The 19,481-nt window shown below is 51.3% G+C and overlaps 1 protein-coding gene across 1 annotated transcript in view; it reads right to left on the bottom strand.

Moving 5' to 3' along the window:
- Positions 1-19,481, bottom strand: part of MPP3 (membrane protein, palmitoylated 3 (MAGUK p55 subfamily member 3)) — a 25,250-nt gene that overhangs the window by 1,748 nt on the left and 4,021 nt on the right. The window contains exons 6-17 of the mRNA XM_005875654.2: positions 17,435-17,516; positions 16,365-16,450; positions 13,928-14,002; positions 10,557-10,753; positions 8,913-8,977; positions 7,727-7,747; positions 7,130-7,171; positions 5,548-5,712; positions 5,365-5,445; positions 2,822-2,915; positions 2,501-2,609; positions 986-1,108 (exon numbers count right to left, since the gene is read on the bottom strand). Of these exons, the coding sequence (XP_005875716.2) occupies positions 986-1,108; positions 2,501-2,609; positions 2,822-2,915; positions 5,365-5,445; positions 5,548-5,712; positions 7,130-7,171; positions 7,727-7,747; positions 8,913-8,977; positions 10,557-10,753; positions 13,928-14,002; positions 16,365-16,450; positions 17,435-17,516 (1,140 nt within the window). The remainder of the gene's footprint in view (positions 1-985; positions 1,109-2,500; positions 2,610-2,821; positions 2,916-5,364; positions 5,446-5,547; positions 5,713-7,129; positions 7,172-7,726; positions 7,748-8,912; positions 8,978-10,556; positions 10,754-13,927; positions 14,003-16,364; positions 16,451-17,434; positions 17,517-19,481) is intronic.

Below are 19,481 nucleotides of genomic sequence, written 5' to 3'. Positions count from 1 at the left end.
CAATTCTGAAACCAATGGGGGAGGGAGGGGAAAGAAGTCGAATAAGGAACTCTAATGCCCTCTGAAGACTCCTAAGTTCATGCTGTAGAACTCAATTTTTCTTTTCATTTCCTTATACCAGGGCCAAACACAAGACACAAAGTAGAGTTAAGAAAGTGCTGGGACAACACTGGTCAAATTCCCCATTTCCTTAGGTACCTGCCTCCTTTAATCAGATTATTTTCTTGACACCTCACACTAAGTTATAGATAGCCAATGATCCTGCCTTACCAAATTCATACAATGTTTGCTTCTGCATTCAAGAAACCTCTAATAAATAGAATTTAAAGCAGAGAGTTGACTAACTTGAGTTTGGGTTGGGGAAGAAAGGGGCAGATCCACTCTAAGTCAAATTGCAAAACAAAATTTGTCTTTGGCATTCGCCCACCTCCTATCTCTTTCCAGTCCCGTGTTGCCTTCTCTCCTCTGCTTTTAGGGGCTCAGTGTTTGGATGCTGCCATGGAGCGGGGTGAGCTATCCTCCCCCAAAGAGACCCACCTTCCAAAAAAGTCCCTCCTCCTCTTCTCTCTGTCACCAATCAAAACCTGATTCCTGCTTCAGGGAGAGCGCCTGCAGTTTCGGAAGATATGTTCTAGAGGGCTAGGGAACAGTTCTTACCTAAGACGGCTGAGACCTAAGAGAAGACTCAGATCATTCCTCCTCCTCCTCCTCTCCCCCAGGAGGGGAAAAGCTAGATGAAATTTGGAGAAGCTTCCCAGTTCTATACTGGACTTGCAGGGCCCCTCTGGTGTTCAAAGCACACCACAGCAACCCAGTGCCATGGCCCCTGGATCTTCAACCCCACCCCGCCCTCCCTCTATACACACATCCTGTAGCCCTGTCTGTCTGTTGATGTTTTATCTCTCTCTCTCCCTCTTCCTCTCTAAAATCAATAAAAACATATTTTTTTTAAAAGTATGAAAGAAATGACCAATTTTAAACTTACAAGTGGGGCTGCTATGTCCTCACAAGCTGGGGTCATGGGTGGCATCTTCCTTTTGTCCTGAATTGCAGGCTTTACAAATATAATATAGGGCTTGAACTCTGAGGTCCTCAGCTGTCTCAGTGCCTGTGAAGACAAGTTCAGGAATATTATATACTTTGAAAATATTTTACTGTGAAACATAATTTTCAAATGCTCCATAATGGTGTGCTTCACCACATGACCTCAAAGGTAAAGGTTCCGACTATACGGTCATATGACAATGAACTTCAGCTGGGCATTCTCCTCTTCTGCTCATTTTCTCACTCTCCACGTTGACTGTGGACTCAACTGGAGCCTGGAGGCCTACTTGCTGAGAAGGGAGGTTCCGAAGCCTCTGCTCCCCGAGTTGTCATCTCTTTGGCTCTGACCCCATGAGCTCGAACTAACCTCCTTATGCCCTTTTCTACCTGCCCAGGTCTGATGGGTGAGCCAGCAGGACTCAATGTGTATCTATTTAGTCATCAACTTGGACTACACCAATTCGGAATGTGTGCTATCGCCCAAACCTCCTACTGATAGTCAAAGAAAAGGTTTGCTAAGCAAATGAAGAGACTAAGAACTTGAAACAAATTGTGAAGACTTTAGGAGGTTTTCAATATGCAAACGTCCTATTAGTGCATTGTATCTTAAGGGCCTCTGTTTGGAAACACTGGCATTAAACTGCTATATGTACAATTTGCAGCCAAAACAATAAAAATCACTTTCCAAATAAAATCCTGAAATTTTGACTGCCAACTCCCAGTAACTCCAAATTAGGGAGGGTTTTCCTTATGTATAATGTGCTTTTTGGAATTTGTTTCCAGCAAACTTCTATAAAATAAAGCCTATAGCTTATATCAAAACTAGAGTGCTATTTCTATAGAGGAATAAAAAAATCTCCGGGTTGAGGTCAAAGCTTAGAAGTGTTTCTCAAAGACAAGGTGAAAACGATGGGTCAGCCCCTGTCGAGTACACAGCAGGCAGGGTGTGCAACACGGAAGGGGTTTTTGAAGCGCTTCACAGGGACGCGTCTCCCCCTTTTCCCTTTCAAACTGTTCTCCGACCACCTCCCTCGGGGGTTCCCACGCCACTGACTTCACTTGTCCTGTTCAAGGAGAAGGTTCGCTGGTGCGAAGAGCTGAGTCACAGCCTCCAGCTGGGCACTGACATCTAATCTCCTGTCCCATCGCAACTGGCCAGTCGGCGCCACCCTCGACTGCATGACTTACTCCATGCAGCGAGTCCTATCCCGGGTCTCTGGCTGCCCAGGGGGTCCATGACTCCCTACAATGTTAATGCAGTTTTGGTGTACAGAGGTGCATATTTGGGGATGCAAAGCTTTCATTAGCTTCTCAAAGGGAGACCCCAAGAAATTTTAATATCCAGTGCCCTAGACTAATACTCCCTTAAACTGAGGTCAGATATGCTGTAAAATGTACAACCCTCTAGTTTATAAATTCCACGAATAAAACATGCCCAACTGGCCCAGGAACTCACGTCCGGCTCTACGTCCACCAAACAAACTTTGTTTTTGGCCATCACAGCGTGAATGGCATCCAGGCTGGTCCCGTAGAGATTTTCCTTAAATTCCCCGTGCTCCAGGAACCTAAAACACCAAAGGGGAAAAGGCCTGCGGTTCCCAAGCTCGCCCAAATTGGCACAGAAACATGAATGGACTTCCACCACGATTCTCTCCCGCCTCCTCCGCCTTCCCTGGAAGCCCTCCTGGGGGTCAAGTGGAACACGGGGCAGATGCAAAGACCTGCACCCACACCGGCACCGGCACCGAGGGCCAGCTGGCCCACCCAGCAGACGTACCTGTTGTGATGTATGCCAGCCTCGAATGCTTGCTTAGAGACAAAGTGATACTCCACCCCCTCCTTCTCATGGCTCTTCCGGGGTCTGGTGGTATCTTTTAAAGAAAGAACAAGGCAAGCTGGGCAAGGAGATGTCACAGGAACAGGACAGTGAGTGCGAACAGCAGGGAGCCTGTGCCCTTTCGGAGTTCATTGGAAAGAACAAGGCAAGCTGGGCAAGGAGATGTCACAGGACAGTGAGTGCGAACACAGGGAGCCTGTGCCCTTTCGGAGTTCATTGATGCTGTGTACATAAAGCAACGTCTTCCATCCAGCCAGTGTCTCCGTGTCAGGCACAGGGACCTTCCCAGGGGCATCACTGAGTCACACACTCTCTGATGGAGGCAAGAGGCCTCCCATCTTGCAGGAAAGGATACCGAGACGTGCAGAGAGGTGAAGCACCATGTCACCGGCCCAGAGGCGGCAGGTAGCAGAGCCAAGGTCTGAACTCTCTGTCTCGTGCCAAGTGTGGGCCCTGAGCACGCGGCCAAACTGCCTCCTTGATGCTGTGGCTTCCAAGGAACCACTGGGAAGATCCCCAGTCCTAACCTTTCATGAGCCCCTCGTCCTAACTGCTTTTTGAGAGCAGAGGAGGCACAAACATAGGTAACCTTACTGTCTGCTTTTAATCCTTGACTCAAGTATTTCTCATTTTGAGAGAAAGGAGACATGCAGACCATCCCTTTATGGAGGAGATGTCGCTTCTCACACAATTTCATAGCACACAGAGTTTTCCACTGGATTTCCATAACAGAATTGAGATGCACACTCCTGGGGGGAAACGGGTCCGCCACAGCACAAGAGCACACGCGAGGCAACACACAGCGTTTCCTGCGCATCCCAAGAGAAAAGGGGGGGGGGCACCAGGGAGATGCTCTGTATTCCAGATGTGGTGCCTTTGGCCAACCTCTGCAGAGCCGCTGGGGTCGCTTTCCTGACCATGTCATTCCCTTGCTCTAAATGTTTATTCACCCCCTGATTCCATTCTAAAGACCTTAGATGAGCATAGGGGACCCTCGTGACCCGCCCAGCCTCCAGCTCAGCTTCATCTCCCCGACATCATCCACACCAGCTTCCCCAGCCCCTGACACTGCTCCGCCTGGTCACACCTTCACCCCTTGCATGCGTTGTTCTCTCTGCAGAGAGAATTTTTCCTTTCTTCTCTGCCTGGAAAACTCCTATTTACTCTTCAAAACCCAGCATAAAGGTCACTGCCTCTAGGAAGCCTTCACTAACTCCCCAGCTCCTAAACGCCAGGAGGAAAGTCACCTCTCTGTGGGGTACCTGGAAGCAGGTGGACCTGACCATCCAGGTACCCTTCCCCCAAGGGGTGGGTCTGAGGGTTTCAAAGGACCTATGTGTGAGCAAGTTCCACATGTCCTGTTTCGGGCCATCCTCTCAGTCTCTGGAAGACCGTGGCTCCCTGAAACCTACCAGGTCCATTACCGATGTGTTGCCAGAATGGCCTCCCAACCCCACACTCCATCCCCATTCCCATCCCCATCCCCATCCCCACCCCTGCCATTTCAGGTTGGGCTCTGTGAGACAATTCTGACAACCCACAGACGGGGCTATGGGCCCCAAGGCCCAGGGGCTTTGTAGCGGCCCTTCCTCAGAACATTCTGAAAAAGTCCCATCACCGCCACCACAGCATCCCCCCTTGGTGGCCACCAGGCGCCAACACTGTATCCCGCGGAGGCCAAGGGATGGACAGAGTCCCACAGGACGGAAAGGGCAGGGAGAGGCAGGCTGGTTAAGAATGCGACTGGAGCAGGCTGCCTGGGTTTGAATCCTGGCTCCACCATTTACCAACAGTGTGATGTTGGGCAAGTTACTTAACCCCCGAGCCTCAGTGTCTTCCTCTGTAGAATGGGATGATGATAATCCCTCGTCTCAGGGGCACTAGGAAGGCTGACCAAGTTAGTCACAGAAGAGCTCCTGGTGTAGGTCCTAGCACTCTTCATTCTCCTCTTCCTCATCACATCCAATCCGCCTATTGGATTTCGGCATCCCTGCCTGCCTCTAGACTCAGGAGCCACCCTGATGGGCCAGATCCAGCTACAAGGGAGAGCCCAGGCAATGCTGCTCGCTGGCTCGCTGGCTTCCCTGCCCTGCTCTCTTACCAAGCAGACAGCAGGGGCCACAGCAGCCAGAGCCATTTGGAAAAGGAGGCGGGAGGCCCCTTGGTATTAGCTTGAGGTTGCTATTTTGCCTGCAATGTGCTCTAGATTTACCTCCCATCCCAGGCAGGAACCAAGCCAATTCTGGGAGTTTAACATGCATACAATTCTATTGTCCTCCAGCTTCTGCCTCAGCGGGTCCCAGTGGACCACTCAGAGTGGGTCAGTCCCCTCACGCCCAGGTCCCATGATCTGCTCATAGCAGGCGGTGCTTGGCAGTCCCTCAGACCCCAAATAAGGATGAGGATGGATACAGGGAGTCAGGCCCCATGAAATATTCATGTGTAGGGCCCTCCCCTCCCCTTCCCCCCACCAGCCCTCTTACGTGGAACAGCAACGCCAAAGTGCTGTGGGTTCTCTGCCACCACCTTCTGCTTCAGCTCATGCAGTCGGGCTCCCAGAGACCCTGGGAAATGAAGGGAAGGCTGACCAGAGACCCTGCTGAGCTCCCTCCCCGCTCCTCCAGGGAGGAAACCAGCCCACTCCCTGGAGATGCAGCATCACCTACCGATCAGAACCACCAGGCGGGGCCGCTTACTGGGTTGGTGCTGGTACCTGGTCACCTCCTCATAGGTCAGCAGCTCCGGAGGCTCTGTTACTGCAGACGTCTTTCCTTCCTGCGGGCTTCCCAGTCTCTCCCTGCGGCCCAGCCGGAAGCTCCTTCGAAGACCAGCTTTGGGGGAAGGGCAGGGGGCACCATGACATTTGTCCCAGGACCTCCCACTAAAGACTCTTCCCACCTGGCCTAACCTGGAGGTGGGTCTGAGGCCCACTGGCCTCTCCCAACCGCCTCCAGATACAGAAAGGGGTTGATCAAGACACACAGTAACATGGTGAAAGGGTGACCACCCGGCATCCAAAAGTAGGGTCCCAGGTCCCTGTTTTACTTGGCATGTGACTGACCTTGAATAGGTCATCACCTCTCTGAGCCTCAGTTTCCTTATTTGTGAAACAGAAATGTAAATCTACAAATGCAACATGTGGATTGGGTCCCGGGTCAGGGGAAAATGCTCTAAAGGATGTTGTTGGGACAATCGGCAACAATTTAATATAAACGGTGTTATATATAAACACGCATATAATAGAATGGTGTGCATGTTAAACTCCCAGAGTGGGATCATTGCCCTGGGTTACATAAGAGAATGTCCTTGTCCTGAGGGACCACATGCCGAGGTGTTTAAGGGTGAAGGGACAAGCTGTCTGTGGCGAACTCTCCCACGACTCAGGAGAAGATGCATAGATGTAGAAAACGGAAATGATACAGCAAACATGGCAGAAACCAACTGGTGAATCTGGGTGCAGAGTTTATGGAAGTTCTTCGTACAATTCTTACAACCCGTCAGTAAGTTTGAAATTACTTCCCAATCAAAAGTTAGAAAAACTCGCCAAACCAGTTTGGCTCAGTGGATAGAACATCGGCCTGAGGACTAAAAGGTCCCAGGTTCGATTCCGGTCAAGGGCATGTACCTTGGTTGCAGGCACATCCCCAGTAGGAGGTGGCAGGAGGCAAGCTGGTCGATGTTTCTCTCTCATCGATGTTTCTTGCAGGCACATCCCCAGTAGGAGGTGGGCAGGAGGCAGCTGGTCGATGTTTCTCTCTCATCGATGTTTCTAACTCTCTATCCCTCTCCCTTCCTCTCTGTAAAAAAATCAATAAAAAATATTTAATAAAAAAAAAGTTAGAAAAACTCTTTGCCTGTCTCTCAGGTCTCTGAAAAGACTGACCAAAATGCAAGAAGCGAAGGTACTTGGGAAACTAGTAAAAGGCTCCATTATGGTACGGTGGTGGCGTAACCACTGAATAAACTACAGTTGAGATCACAAGACTAATACAATCAGTATTAATGGAGGGTCCGTGCCAGGGCTCGGCTGTCAGCAGCTTGTGAACGTTGAGGTGGCGGGCAAGGCCTGGGCAGGCCAGTCCCTCCTCTGCTGACAGAGACGGAGGGGAATGTGGGTCCCACAGGCCCCAGCTGGGCGCTCAGATCGCTTCTGCCTCTCCCTGCCCCAGGAGCCCGTGGTGGGCTGTGCATGGTGCGGAAGAGGATGTTGGGGGAAGACATTCGTCCCAGGATCTCTCTGCTACTTACCCACATAATGCCCTTTGAGGTACCCCTCACAGTCACAGGTCTCTGCGAATCAAACAGAGGAGTCTAGTGAGCCATTCGGGCACAGACCCAAGCCCAGAGGTGCCAGCCCCTGGATGGCCAGGAAGAGCCCTCTAGGATTGTGTCTCAGGGGGGCTCAGGAGAAATCCCATGTCCTGCCTCCCCCCCCCAGAAAAACCCAAGTTCTTCTGTTTAGCTCAGTTCTCCATGCTTATTCCTCAGGTAACTTTTCCAGGCGCTAGCAGGTCCTGGGCCAGCAGACCCCACCCCAGTCCCTGAGCCAGGATCCCTGTGAGTAAGGAGGGAAGATTCACTAGCCCTGCCCCGCTCCTACCCAGCCAGTTACAATCAGCCCAGCCAGAGTCCTGGGAAGGCTGAGCCCTGTCCCCCCCAGCTCTGCAGCCTCAAGGAGCAGGCTGGACCAGCTGGCAGAGTAGGGAGAGGTGGGCAAAGAGCAGGAGGGCACAGCCACCCCAGATTTGGGGGGGTCGGGGGGAGAGGAACAAGCCCCTCCGGCCCCAGACATTCCACAGAAAAGGGGCCTTGTCCATGCACACAGGGGACAAATACCAGGCCTACCTTTGTCACAAGGCTGATCATCTGCGGTTTGCACAAAAGACAGATGGAACAGCGTTAGCGGAGGGGAACAGGAGGCCCTGCGGCCGAGAGACAGCCATGGCCTCTGTGCCTGAGGAGCCCTCCATCTGTCCCCCCTTTCTCTCCTCCGGCAAACCTGTGATCTGAGCTGGGCTGCATTATTAAACCAGGACTTGCTCTAATTAGTCTTCCTGTGTGTGTCTCATTAGCAGCTCAAAGAAAGCCAGCTCATCGCTGGCGTAAGCAGCCTCAAGGCCAATTTATTCAGCAGCCCTTTGATTGAGAGCACGTGGAGAGGAGTGGGCGTGGGCAGCAGCCGCCAGGCCAGTGGAGCAGCTTGCTCTAGGAGCCCGCAGTGGGCAAGCGTCCTCTCCAGGCCCTCCCTGGGCCCCTGATCACAGGCCCCCCTCGTCCCACTCCCTTGGCCTCCAGAGCCTCTGTTTTCCCATCTTGGAAAAGGAGGTGCTCTGAGCCCACTGCCTCACAGGCTGTTGTGATGATTACAGGAGGAAGGTAGGTGGATGTGTTTTCTAAAAGGTAAAGTGCTACACGGAGTGGAGTTGGCAGAAAAAATACAAAACACTGGGCTAAATTTGAATTTCAGAAAAACAAGGAATCGGCATTTAGTAGAAGTATAGCCTGTGCAGTATTTGGGACAAATGTATTTATGCAAAGAAATGACTTGTTGTTCATATGAAATTCAAAATTAATTGAACATCTTGGTTTGTATTTGCCAAATCTGATCCCTAACACAGAAGCACAGGATCTCCAGAGCTGTCTCCCCAAATCCGAGGTTCCTAAATGGACAGGACCAGAGCCCTCCTTGGGCATCTAATGAAAGCTGTGGACCTTCTCCCAGACACAGACCACACACACACACACACACACACACACACACACACACACGTTTGTACACAATTTTGGGAGAAGCGTTAATTTGCCCCCTAATGTCATCCATGAGCTCCTCTCCAGGGAATAGCTCCCCCCAACTTAACCCCCATTTCCTCTCCTCACCCCTCACCCCACCCGCTCCTTTCTCTGGAGGCTGGGAGGTCAGAGAAGGCCCTTGGTGCTGCCTCCTGCCCAGCGCCTGCTTCTTCCTGGCACAAAGCCCCTGAGTCCTAACCCCGGCCCCTCCCTTAAGTACCATCCCTGCCAATCTACTCACAGGGGGGCTTCTTGAGGCTCTGGGGGCTCGGCAGGGTGCCCGTGGCTCTCCGGTAGCTTAGGCGCCTGTGGACAAGGAGAAGGACAGGCCCATGAGCTGGGCCACGGAACCAGTCAGGGGGGTCTTACAGAAAACTTGGAGACACTGATGCTGGATCCTACAGGTGGGCACAGCCTGGCGGCCTGAGGGCCTCTGGCATCGCCCCGAGTTCCAGGGAAGAGGGACACGCATTGGTTCACGGGAAAGAAACGGAGTCTCCTGCTCTGGAAGACGCCTGCCCAGCCCTAAAGGTCACACAGGGATCCAGCCCAGTGCCTGGGTCAGCAGCTGGTTGTTACTGTCCTACGACCGATTCTCAAGGAAGGGAGGCCCCCTCTCCTCTCTCCTGGCCTTCCCATTCCCGAGGAAGCTGGAAAATAGCAGGACCCTCAGGAGAGGCTGAGGGTGAACGTGACCCTGACTTAACGCCCTTCTCCCACCGGAGACCTCAGCCAGACACATCATCCAGCTGGGTTGTTAGTGGAGAGGCAGCTGCCAAGGTCTCACCTCTGACTGAGAAAACGCCAGGGCTCTCGGAGGTGTTTCAATTTCCACATCTGAATGCAGCTAAAGAGCCTCCCCCCGCCCCCAAGACCTGTGAAGCCAAAGATGCGGATGGGTCTGAGGCTCCCCTGAGGAAAGAGAGCAGGTTCTCAAGCTGCAGCACCTCAGAATCGCCTGGAACCTCTGTGAGAACAAAGAGCACAGAGCCCACCCCGGACTTTCTGACTCAGCAGGTCTGGGGCAGGGCCCAGGAATCTGCACTTCCCACAGGCTCTCAGGGGACGCCGCCGCCCTGGCCGGGGACCACTGAAACGGACGAGCAAGGTCTGTAGGACTTCAAACCTCGGGGGAGGCCGATGCAGTCTTAACTGCCAGCCCCTCTGACCCAGAACTTACACTTCTGGAAATCTATCCTAGGGAAATAACTTGAAATATGAGGGACAGTCTATGTGCAAGATAACAATTGCAGGCTTGTAGCTGTGAAACACTGGAGAAGACTGAAAGGTGGGGAAGGGGTAGCTTTCCAGCTAAACTGTAAGCTCCTCCAGGGCAGAAAGCAGGGTTCACAGCAGCCCACAGGCTGCCCGGCACAGGCCAGCTCCATTCACAACAAATCCATGAATGAATGAATGAATGGTGTAGCTCCTGATGAACTAGTACGTAGCCACTACAATCACACAATAACTAATAGGCAATATGTGGAAAATGCTGGCGTCAAAATGTATAGTTAAAAAAAAAAAGGCAAGATCTCAAAACACAGAAAGGAAATAATTATGTAGTTTAGATGGTGGTGAGCCTTTGGGTAATTTTCTTTTCCTTGTCCTCTTCTTCCATATTTTTATATTTTATTTGTCAACTTTCTCTAAGTATGTCTTATGCAATATACATTAGTAACAGAGATTTCCATATATTTCTTTAAATCTCAAACAGTCATCACCACTGGTTATGGGTCAAGAAGAACAAACACAAGTACAATTGGTACTTACCTCAGAACAACACACAGCGTGTCCCTCTGGCTGTGGTGCAGAGATTCGTGGGTATGCCATGGACCCATTCCTCTGCCACTCCAGAACCACCCCCTTGCAACACCCCCAGACCCACCTTTCCTGGAACTGCTTGGAGGGAATAAGGCCCGCTCGAAGGTTGGTGTCCCCCACTCGCTTGGCCTGCCACCACGTAGGGTCATCCTGGCTCACCACCTCCAGGACCTGCCTGCGCTGGAAGGGCAGGCCTGCCTCCTGGCAGGGAATGGCCCGGTCCTCCCGCGGGTTGTAGTGGAAGAGGGCCCGCATGAACACCTGCAGGGGACGGGCTGGGTGAGGCGGCCCTTCATCGTGGAGACACGGACATGTCTATGCCACAATGAAAGTCAAATGACAACTATCGTTCGCCATTAGGAAGCATAAGCAGCCTTGAGAATGGATAGCTAGTCAGAAACATACTGCACATATTTTCTTATTGTTCTTCAACCATTTTAGATATTAGAGTCAGGAAATCCCTCAAGAATCAGAAAATTAACAGATGGGCCCCATGTCTGAATATCTTTCACCAACCTAAATGTTTCTTTAATGACCTGATCTGCTGTGCTCAGCATACACGATGCAACAATTAGTCCTGGGGACAAAAAGTAAAGGCAAGCACAATCCGTCATTCAAATGTGATTTCTGATCTGCTAACGGCCCCTAATGAAGGCAGCAGCCATCTGTTAAATAAGAGATCTCGATGTTTTGGTAAGAACACAAACACCAATAAAACTACTGCTACTGACTCCTCACCATCATTTTTCAGTGGGTACTTGACGCCCACATTTTTACAGTTCAATCCTGACTCATCTGTCACACGTTTGGCTAACCCCCAACTCTCCCCTTTACCCTGAAGTCACCCCCTCCAGAGAGGATGGTGGGGAGAAGACACAGCATTTTGTCACACTTCCTGGTTCTCCTCTATAATTCAGTGGCATGGGTTTATTTATTTCTATTTGGGCCCAATTACTTAACAGCAAATAGACCCCAAAAAAGGCCAGAGGGCTTTCTTAGGACAGTGATATTCAACCTTTTTCATCTCATGGCACACATAAACTAAGTACTAAAATTCTGTGGCACACACACAAAATATTTTAATTTTGGCCAATCTGAAAAACAAAATAGGTGTAATTTTGATTCATTCACACTGGATGGCTATTGTTGTGTTGGCTGTTGTCATATTTTTATTTGACAATCTAAGGGAAAAGAGGTCAGTGCCCCTGACTAAATAGTCAGGTACTGCATGTTTAAAAAATTCTGTCAGCAAAAAATAAAAAAATTCTGGCAGCACACTGGTTGAAAATCACTGCCTTAGACAAAGTGACTAAATAGTCAGGTATTGCATGTTTAAAAAATTCTGTCAGCAAAAAATTAAAAATTCTGGCAGGACACTGGTTGAAAATCACTGCCTTAGACAGATTCAAATCATATTCTTTTATGCCCTCCAGAAAGGATCCAGCTAGTAGCCTACAGTAAGAACCTTCTGGCCAGGTATTGTGAGGACAGATACCCTCATCAAGCCACTGGTGTCACCAGGGTCCCAAACACTCAGAAGAGTATAATCCTCAATGGCCAGCCCAGATCAAGCTTCTGGCTCAAGAAGAAATACTTAGGAAGGATGAGCTAAGGGACTGGAAAACCAGGTTCTCTCCCTGTATCAAGTGAAAACCTTCAGCAGCTGCATCTGGGGACCACAGTAACTCGTCCCAGAAAGAACCACCTTCCATCAGGTGAGAGCCCATATATGGCTGCCCTGGGATGCAGTGGAAGAGTACAAATAAGAAACTAGCCACAAAAACTTATTTCTTGGTTTGTTTAAAAAAACAAAAAACTGACATCAAACACAATGTCCATTGTTAATCCGCATTCATCAAGATATTTATTGACATCTATTCTGTGCCAGGTGCTGGAAGGACCCTCTTTCTTGCACTTAGTACTGGGAGGCGGGGCTGGGAATCAGCTTTCTTGAAACATTGGCATGCTCCCTTCCTTCCACCGATGAAAAGCATGCAATTGCCCTAGCTGGTGTGGCTCAGTGGATAGAGCGTCGGCCTGCGGACTGAAGGGTCCCAGGTTCGATTCTGGTCAAGGGCACATGCCTGGGTTGTGGGCTCAATCTCCAGTAGGGGGTGTGCAGGAGGCAGCCAATCAATGATTCTCTCTCATCATTGATATTTCTCTCTCTCTCTTTCCCTCTCCCATCCTATCTGATATCAATAAAAATATATTTAAAAGAAAAGGAAAGAAAAGCATGCAATTCATTATGTTATTTCTGCCTTGGCTGCGAGGGTAGTTCAGATCCAAATGTTTTTGAAATTAATTAATGCCCTCATCTGTCCTCTCTACCACCACCCTAAGCTCAGGTCTCAGCCCCCTCTCCACTGGGCTTTGCCAACAGCCTGCAACCAGGTCTCCCTGCCTCCAGTCTCCACCTGCTCCACTCTCCTCCATGTGCCTACCTCGGGGAGCTTTCTAAAACACAAACATGGTTGCATAACTCCCCTTAAAAAAACACACACACACACACACACACAAACACACAGCCCGGCCGGTATGGTTCAGACGGTTGAGCGCCAACCTATGAACCAGGAGTTCACGGTTCAATTCCGGGTCAGGTCACATGCCTGGGTTGCGGGCTCGATCCCCAGTAGGGTGTGTGCAGGAGGTAACTGATCAATGATTCTCTCTCAACATTGATGTTTCTATCTCTCTCCCTCTCCCTTCCCCTCTGAAATCAATAAAAATATTTTTTTAAAAACCACCAAACAAAAACACAAGCCTTAAGGTAATTCAGAAGACAGCCCTAACCCACCTCCCCCACTTCACTCCCAGACCCCACCCCAGTATATACTCCTCTCCATTACTTTGAGCTTCTGTCTATGCAGACCCCTCTGCCTGAACTTCCCTCCACCTCTTCTTCACCAGGGACCCACTCATCTCACCCTCTTCAAGCCTCACTCCCTCGTGCCTCCGGTGCGACACCTTCCACAGCACCTGTAACCCCGTAGAGAATCTTTCCATAGCACTTGTCACGTGGCAATAAGACTTGCTCCCCGGCCTCCCCCTGAACTAGGAAGCCTCAAAGCTCCTAATCAACCCTGTCGCCAGCGTCTGGCAGAGCACCTGGCACAGCGGAGGTGCCCCACAAAGGTAGGCTACACGGCGAAATAAACGGCAGTTACTTAATTGGTCCCAAAGCCAGCACATTGGGTACCTCTCCTCCTCTTTATGGCCCCAATTTTCTATTTCAATTAAAAGGTATTAGTAAGCTAGGTCGAATCTGGTCTACCGACAGGCAGGGTACAAATAATGAATCACTTTGTGATAGGATGGCAATCTATTGAGCACATGTTCCGAGGACCAGATGTACAATCTCGTCCCAAATGACCGTTTCAAAGGCTGGGCTGGAGCCCTCCCGGCCCTCCAGTCCCCACCCCCCACCCCCCATACCTTGCTCTCCTTTAAGCGGTCCTCCTCCTGGGTGGCTGGGATGATTTTCAGGGTGATGGATCCCTGGGACTGAGCCTGAAAGGAGAGAGAGCACAGGCTCATCATCCCCCAGGCCTAGCCCTCCGTGAGTTCACATCTCACTTCCCAGGTCTGAAAACTCACGTTCAGAGGCAAGACTCACTGCCTCCCCTGGGACCCACCCTCCCATGGTGGCACCGGTTGAATTAACAAAGCAAAACTCAAAAGCCAAAACCTGCACTTCAGACAAAGGGGCATAAGATTTTAAATGAGACCCCGAGGACAATGCATACACTGAATCCAGCTCTGCTTCCCTCCTGACCTCTCGTGCCCCCAGGGCTGCCCTCTCTCCCTCCTCTTGGGTTATCTTTAACAACCTGGCCCAGTTTCCTTTTCCTCCTTCCTGCCTCATTAGGGGCTGGTTCCCAATCAGTACTTTCCTCTTTGCTTCCATCCTCCCCAGTGGGGTCTCCAATCCCAGGCCACTCCTGTCTTCCCGGGGGTTCCTCTTTCCTCTGCCTGACAGAGACCTTGCACCCCCACGTGGGGGGCCCATGAGGAAGAAGCTGTCAGCCCATGAGAGCACCTCTCACTGTTCTCCCTGGCCCTGCATCGCCCTGGAACACAAGAAGGTCGGTGCCCAGAACCAGGGAAAGGGCCGTGAGACAGGAAGACTGAAGGGGCTGCCCGCAGTCTTAAAGAGCCAGCCTTCTCGCTTCACATCTCAGCCTGCTTCTGCCCCCAAACCATAAGAAGTTAGCTGCCCACCCAGGGTGGCACAGTGGTTGAGCGTCAACCTATGAACCAGGAGGTCAGGGTTCAATTCCCGGTCAGGGCACATGCCCTATTTTTTAAAAACATCAATGATTTTTTAAAAAGTTAGCAAGAAGTGTCATGCCGGGGGAGGATGCTGAGGATACAGAGGACAGAACTATGACTGGGGCTCTTTACAATTTCAGTTTCGACTTGAACTCCCACAATGGACTCTGGAGGGTGTTTACATCCCAGCACAGATGTGAAATGCTGTATCCTTTTCCAGATGTTTACATCCGAATGATCACCACACATGGGATGAGAAACCATCCCTATTCTTGCTTTCCAGGAGAGGAAATCAAAACTCAGAATGACTGGGTGACTTGCCCAAAATTGCACCACTAGGAAGTGGCGGAGGCAGGATTCAAACCCAGGACTGTCTGATCCCAAATCCCTTGCTTGGGTCCTCCCTGTGCTTCAACCTCTTAGTCCATATTCCTCGGTCCTTTAGAAGAGGGGACCCTTTTGAAGGGGGTCTCCCAGAAGGGTCCTCAGGAAAGGGAGCTAGAGGTCCGGGGAATGACTGAAGAGAGGGTCTGCGAGAGGCAGGTGGACTAGAGCAGTGGTTCTCAACCTTCCTAATGCCGCGACCCTTCAGTACAGTTCCTCATGTTGTGGTGACCCCCAACCATAAAATTATTTTCGTTGCTACTTCATAACTGTAATTTTGCTACTGCTATGAATCGTCATGTAAATATCTGATATGCAGGATGTATTTTCATTGTTACTAATTGAACATAATTAAAGCATGGTGATTAATCACAAAAACAACATGTAATTATATATGTGTTTTCCGATGGTCGTAGGTGACCCCTGTGAAAGGATCGTTCGACCCCCAAAGGGTTGCGACTCACAGGTTGAGAACCGCTGGACTGGAAGCTCAACTCCTCCTGTCCCCCACCCGCACCCAGGCGCACTGTAAGGCCACTTTGCCTGCGGCCCTCCCATGAAAACAGGGAGACCGAGCCAGATCTGCCCTGGCTCTGGAAGCACCCGGCTTGGTCCCCGAAGCACCACCAAACCCCCAGCACACGTGCAGCACAGACCAGAATCTGGCTGATCTCGTCGGGCCGCTTGTGCAGGACTGTGATCCCGTTCACTTCCCGGAGCTCGTCCCCAACGTGGACCAGGCCTAGGAGACACGGGAGCGGCTTCAGTACAGTTCCTCATGTTGTGGTGACCCCCAACCATAAAATTATTTTCGTTGCTACTTCATAACTGTAATTTTGCTACTGCTATGAATCGTCATGTAAATATCTGATATGCAGGATGTATTTTCATTGTTAAAAATTGAACATAATTAAAACATAGTGATTAATCACAAAACAATATGCAATTATATATGTGTTTTCCGATGGTCTTAGGCGACCCCTGTGAAAAGGTCGTTCAACCCCCAAAAGGTGGAGACCCACAGGTTGAGAACCACTGGACTGGAAGCTCAACTCCTCCTGTTCCCCACCCGCACCAAGGGAGCACTGTAAGGCCACTTTGCCTGCGGCTCTCCCATGAAAACAGGGAGACCGAGCCAGATCCGCCCTGGCTCTGGAAGCACCCGGTTTTGGTCCCCGAAGCACCACCAAACCCCCAGCACACATGCAGCACGGACCAGAATCTGGCTGATCTCGTCGGGCCGCTTGTGCAGGACTGTGATCCCGTTCACTTCCCGGAGCTCGTCCCCAACGTGGACCAGGCCTAGGAGACACGGGAGCGGCCGTTAGCACAGGAAAGGGGCTCGAAGCTCTGGGCACCGCTGGGACCGGGATGAACGGAGTCCCTACTGCGTGCTGGCTGCCTCACTCGGCATCACAGCCTCACAACCACCCGGTGAAACCTCCAGTTTACAAGTTGGCAGCTGAGATCCAGAAAAAGTATGCAGCTTGCCTCAGGCCACACTGCTCAGTAATGGAGCCAGTGTTCAAACACAGTCATTTTGATGTAGAAAGACTGTGTTCTTTCTGCTGTAACCTCTGCTTCTTTAAAAATTGCATTAACTCTTCACCATCCTGGCCTCTGCTTTCATGACAAGCCTCTCCGGGTATTGGGCCCTATTTGCTACTGAAAGCGGACGCTGGCCCAGCAGTGTTAGCACCACCCAGGCGGCGGTCAGGGGTGCAGAATCCGGGGCCCACCTAAGACCTGCTGAATCAGAATCGCCTTTTAACAAGATGCTGGGGCCTGGGGAGTGGGGGGTCGTGTGCTTGCTCACGTTTGAGAAGCTCTGGTCTAGGAGTCTCCACACCATGATCCCCAGATGTGGGGATAATGCTCCCCACACCAGGAGGTTTGCCTCCGACTCAGCAGTTCTTCCCCACACAGTGATTTGCAACTTCTTTTCCACCCAAACAAATCTGGGACATGAACACCCTCCCTTCCGCAATAGTGCAACTCGGTGGTGGGGAAGGGTGTCCCTGCCCCCCAGTTAGGAATTACCCACCAAGCCCATGCTGCATGCATGAGTCCTGATCACCCCGCCCCATCTCTCCATGTCTGAGAGACTTTCAAACAATTCAAATTTCTACCAGGCTGGTGAAAGAGAATTCCAGCCCCACTCCCCCACTCCCAGTACCTCCCAAACAGGTGACCACAGAGGAGGGGAAGATGAGACCCGTGGCCAAAGGGGGGAGGCCGGGGGATGAAGGCCATCGCCCTGGCCAGGTGGGCATTGATGCCACTCACCACTCCGGTCTGCTGCGCCCCCTCGCATGATCCTGGCCACCACGACAGCCCCTGAGTGCTCATCCCGTCGGATGGTGGCGCCCTGCATCGGAGACAGAGCAGGCAGGCTCCTCAGAAGCACCCATAAATCTCCGATTCCAACACTCTGGACCCCTCAAAGCCGCCCCATCCCTCCCTCTGTCATCTCAGGAGGCAGGTCAGAGGGGACCTTTCCAATGCTGAGGATGCAGTAAAACTGACATATCCCACTAGTGTAGCACAGCACTTCACAGTTTAAACAAAGCACAGTAACACAGTGCCGATCTCATTTTGGACACAAGGAACTGGGGCTCAGGGAAGGGAAGCATCCGCAAGGTCACCCAGCCGAGAAGGAGGAAAGCTTTTTGTGATGCTGAATCCAGAGCTTTCTCTATCACTGCCTCTTGCAAAGACATTTAATAATGAGGAGAGTATGTGCCAGCAAATTCTGATCCTACCTCTAACCAATCACAGGGCCTTCTGTTGCCGAAGGGAATCAATTATGCCCCAACCAGGGCTTCGGGACCAGGACTTGGTCCATGAAGCACAGAAGAGAGGTGATCTAGGATGAGAAAGGTCTAACAAGCCCTCAATTTCCTGCATCACACAGGCTGGACAGTGAGCGGCAGGGCAGGGTGGCAGTCAGGTCAAGAGCTAAGCTCCGGAGTTGGACAGCCCTGGGTTTGAATCCACTCTGGCATTTACTAAAAGCATGCGGCCTTAGCAAGGAAGTCCCTTATCCTCTCTGATTCTATTTCCTCTGGGGTGTGGGGTAACATTTAACTCACGGGGTGGTGCAAGGATTACATTAGGTAAAACATACAGGGCACTTAGCACACAGTAAGTGCTCAATAAATGCTAGCCATTTATCATTGGCTGTAACTGCAGACACTTTGGTGCACTTATTAACTTTGTTTGTGTCATCTCTTTGAAGTACATAAGATAAATGCTGCTGGAAAGAGAGGCCATTAGCTGAGAACCCTGTGGCTTCTTGCCCCCTAGACCTTCATGTTTCCCAGCATGTGTCCACCCTTCCCTCCTTCCCCATCTTAGCGGAGGGGCTCCTCCTGTCTAGGCTGGTCCCTCTGCCCTCCCTCCCTCTCCTACATCCTCAATGCCCCTTCCCTCCTGGACCTAAAAATATTATCACGTCTCTCCCATCATAAAAAGCCTGCAGCCCCATCCAGCAGGAGCCAGTCTCCATTCCTTTGAGACAAGCTTCTTAAAGAAACAGGGTGCATCTGCTCTCTCTGCTTCCTGCCCTCAGAGTCACGCAGCCCTGCAACCTCAGATGCAACAGCAAAAGCACCTGATGGCCCGCCAGCTGTAGCCCTCAGCCTGCTCTCCTCTGATCAGCCTCCTGCCTGACTCTGGTGCTCACCCTCCCTCTGGAATTCGGTCTCAGCCTGGGCCCTGGCGACACCTCTCTCCCAGTTCTTCTCAAGGACAAGTCATCTCCTTTGCTGAGCCCTCCTCTACCTGCCTTTGAAATGACTACAGGGCTGGGACCTGGCCCTCTTCATGTCTCACTTTGTAAACTCTTCACCCAGGAGGTGTCGGCCTCTCAGGTGTGATTTTAACCCCTCCTGCAGGCTGGGGGCTGCCAAGTCTGTTATCTCTGGACACATAATCCCTCCACCTCCCGGACACCCCCGGTTCGAGTCGCAAGGGCCTCTTGAATTCAGTGGGGCCTGAGCTCCTTCTTATTTCCTCCCCAGAATTACGGCCCCAACACCACACAGTCGACCAAGCAGGACACCTGGGCACTATCCCAGGTGCCTCCCCAGACTCCTGCCCAAACGGTGGCAGTCACAACGTGACAACCATTTTGTTTCTGAACTATTTCTGGGATTTCTCTTCCCTATTCCCACGGGTCTAGGTCTAGCCCCATTTCTGAACCTCATGGGTCTGGCCCCACCTTCAAATTGGTTTTCTGCTTCAGGCCTCACTCTCCGGATGGCTTTCCACTGGGTAGCCAGTGTGACCTTTCTGCACTGCACATCTGGCCGTGCTATTTCTTCCTTAAAAC

Source organism: Myotis brandtii, unplaced genomic scaffold (genome assembly GCF_000412655.1).
Source record: "Myotis brandtii unplaced genomic scaffold, ASM41265v1 scaffold469, whole genome shotgun sequence".
NCBI lineage: Eukaryota > Metazoa > Chordata > Mammalia > Chiroptera > Vespertilionidae > Myotis > Myotis brandtii.
Note: the sequence above shows the minus strand (reverse complement) of the source record. Positions and strands in the feature narration are given on the sequence as shown.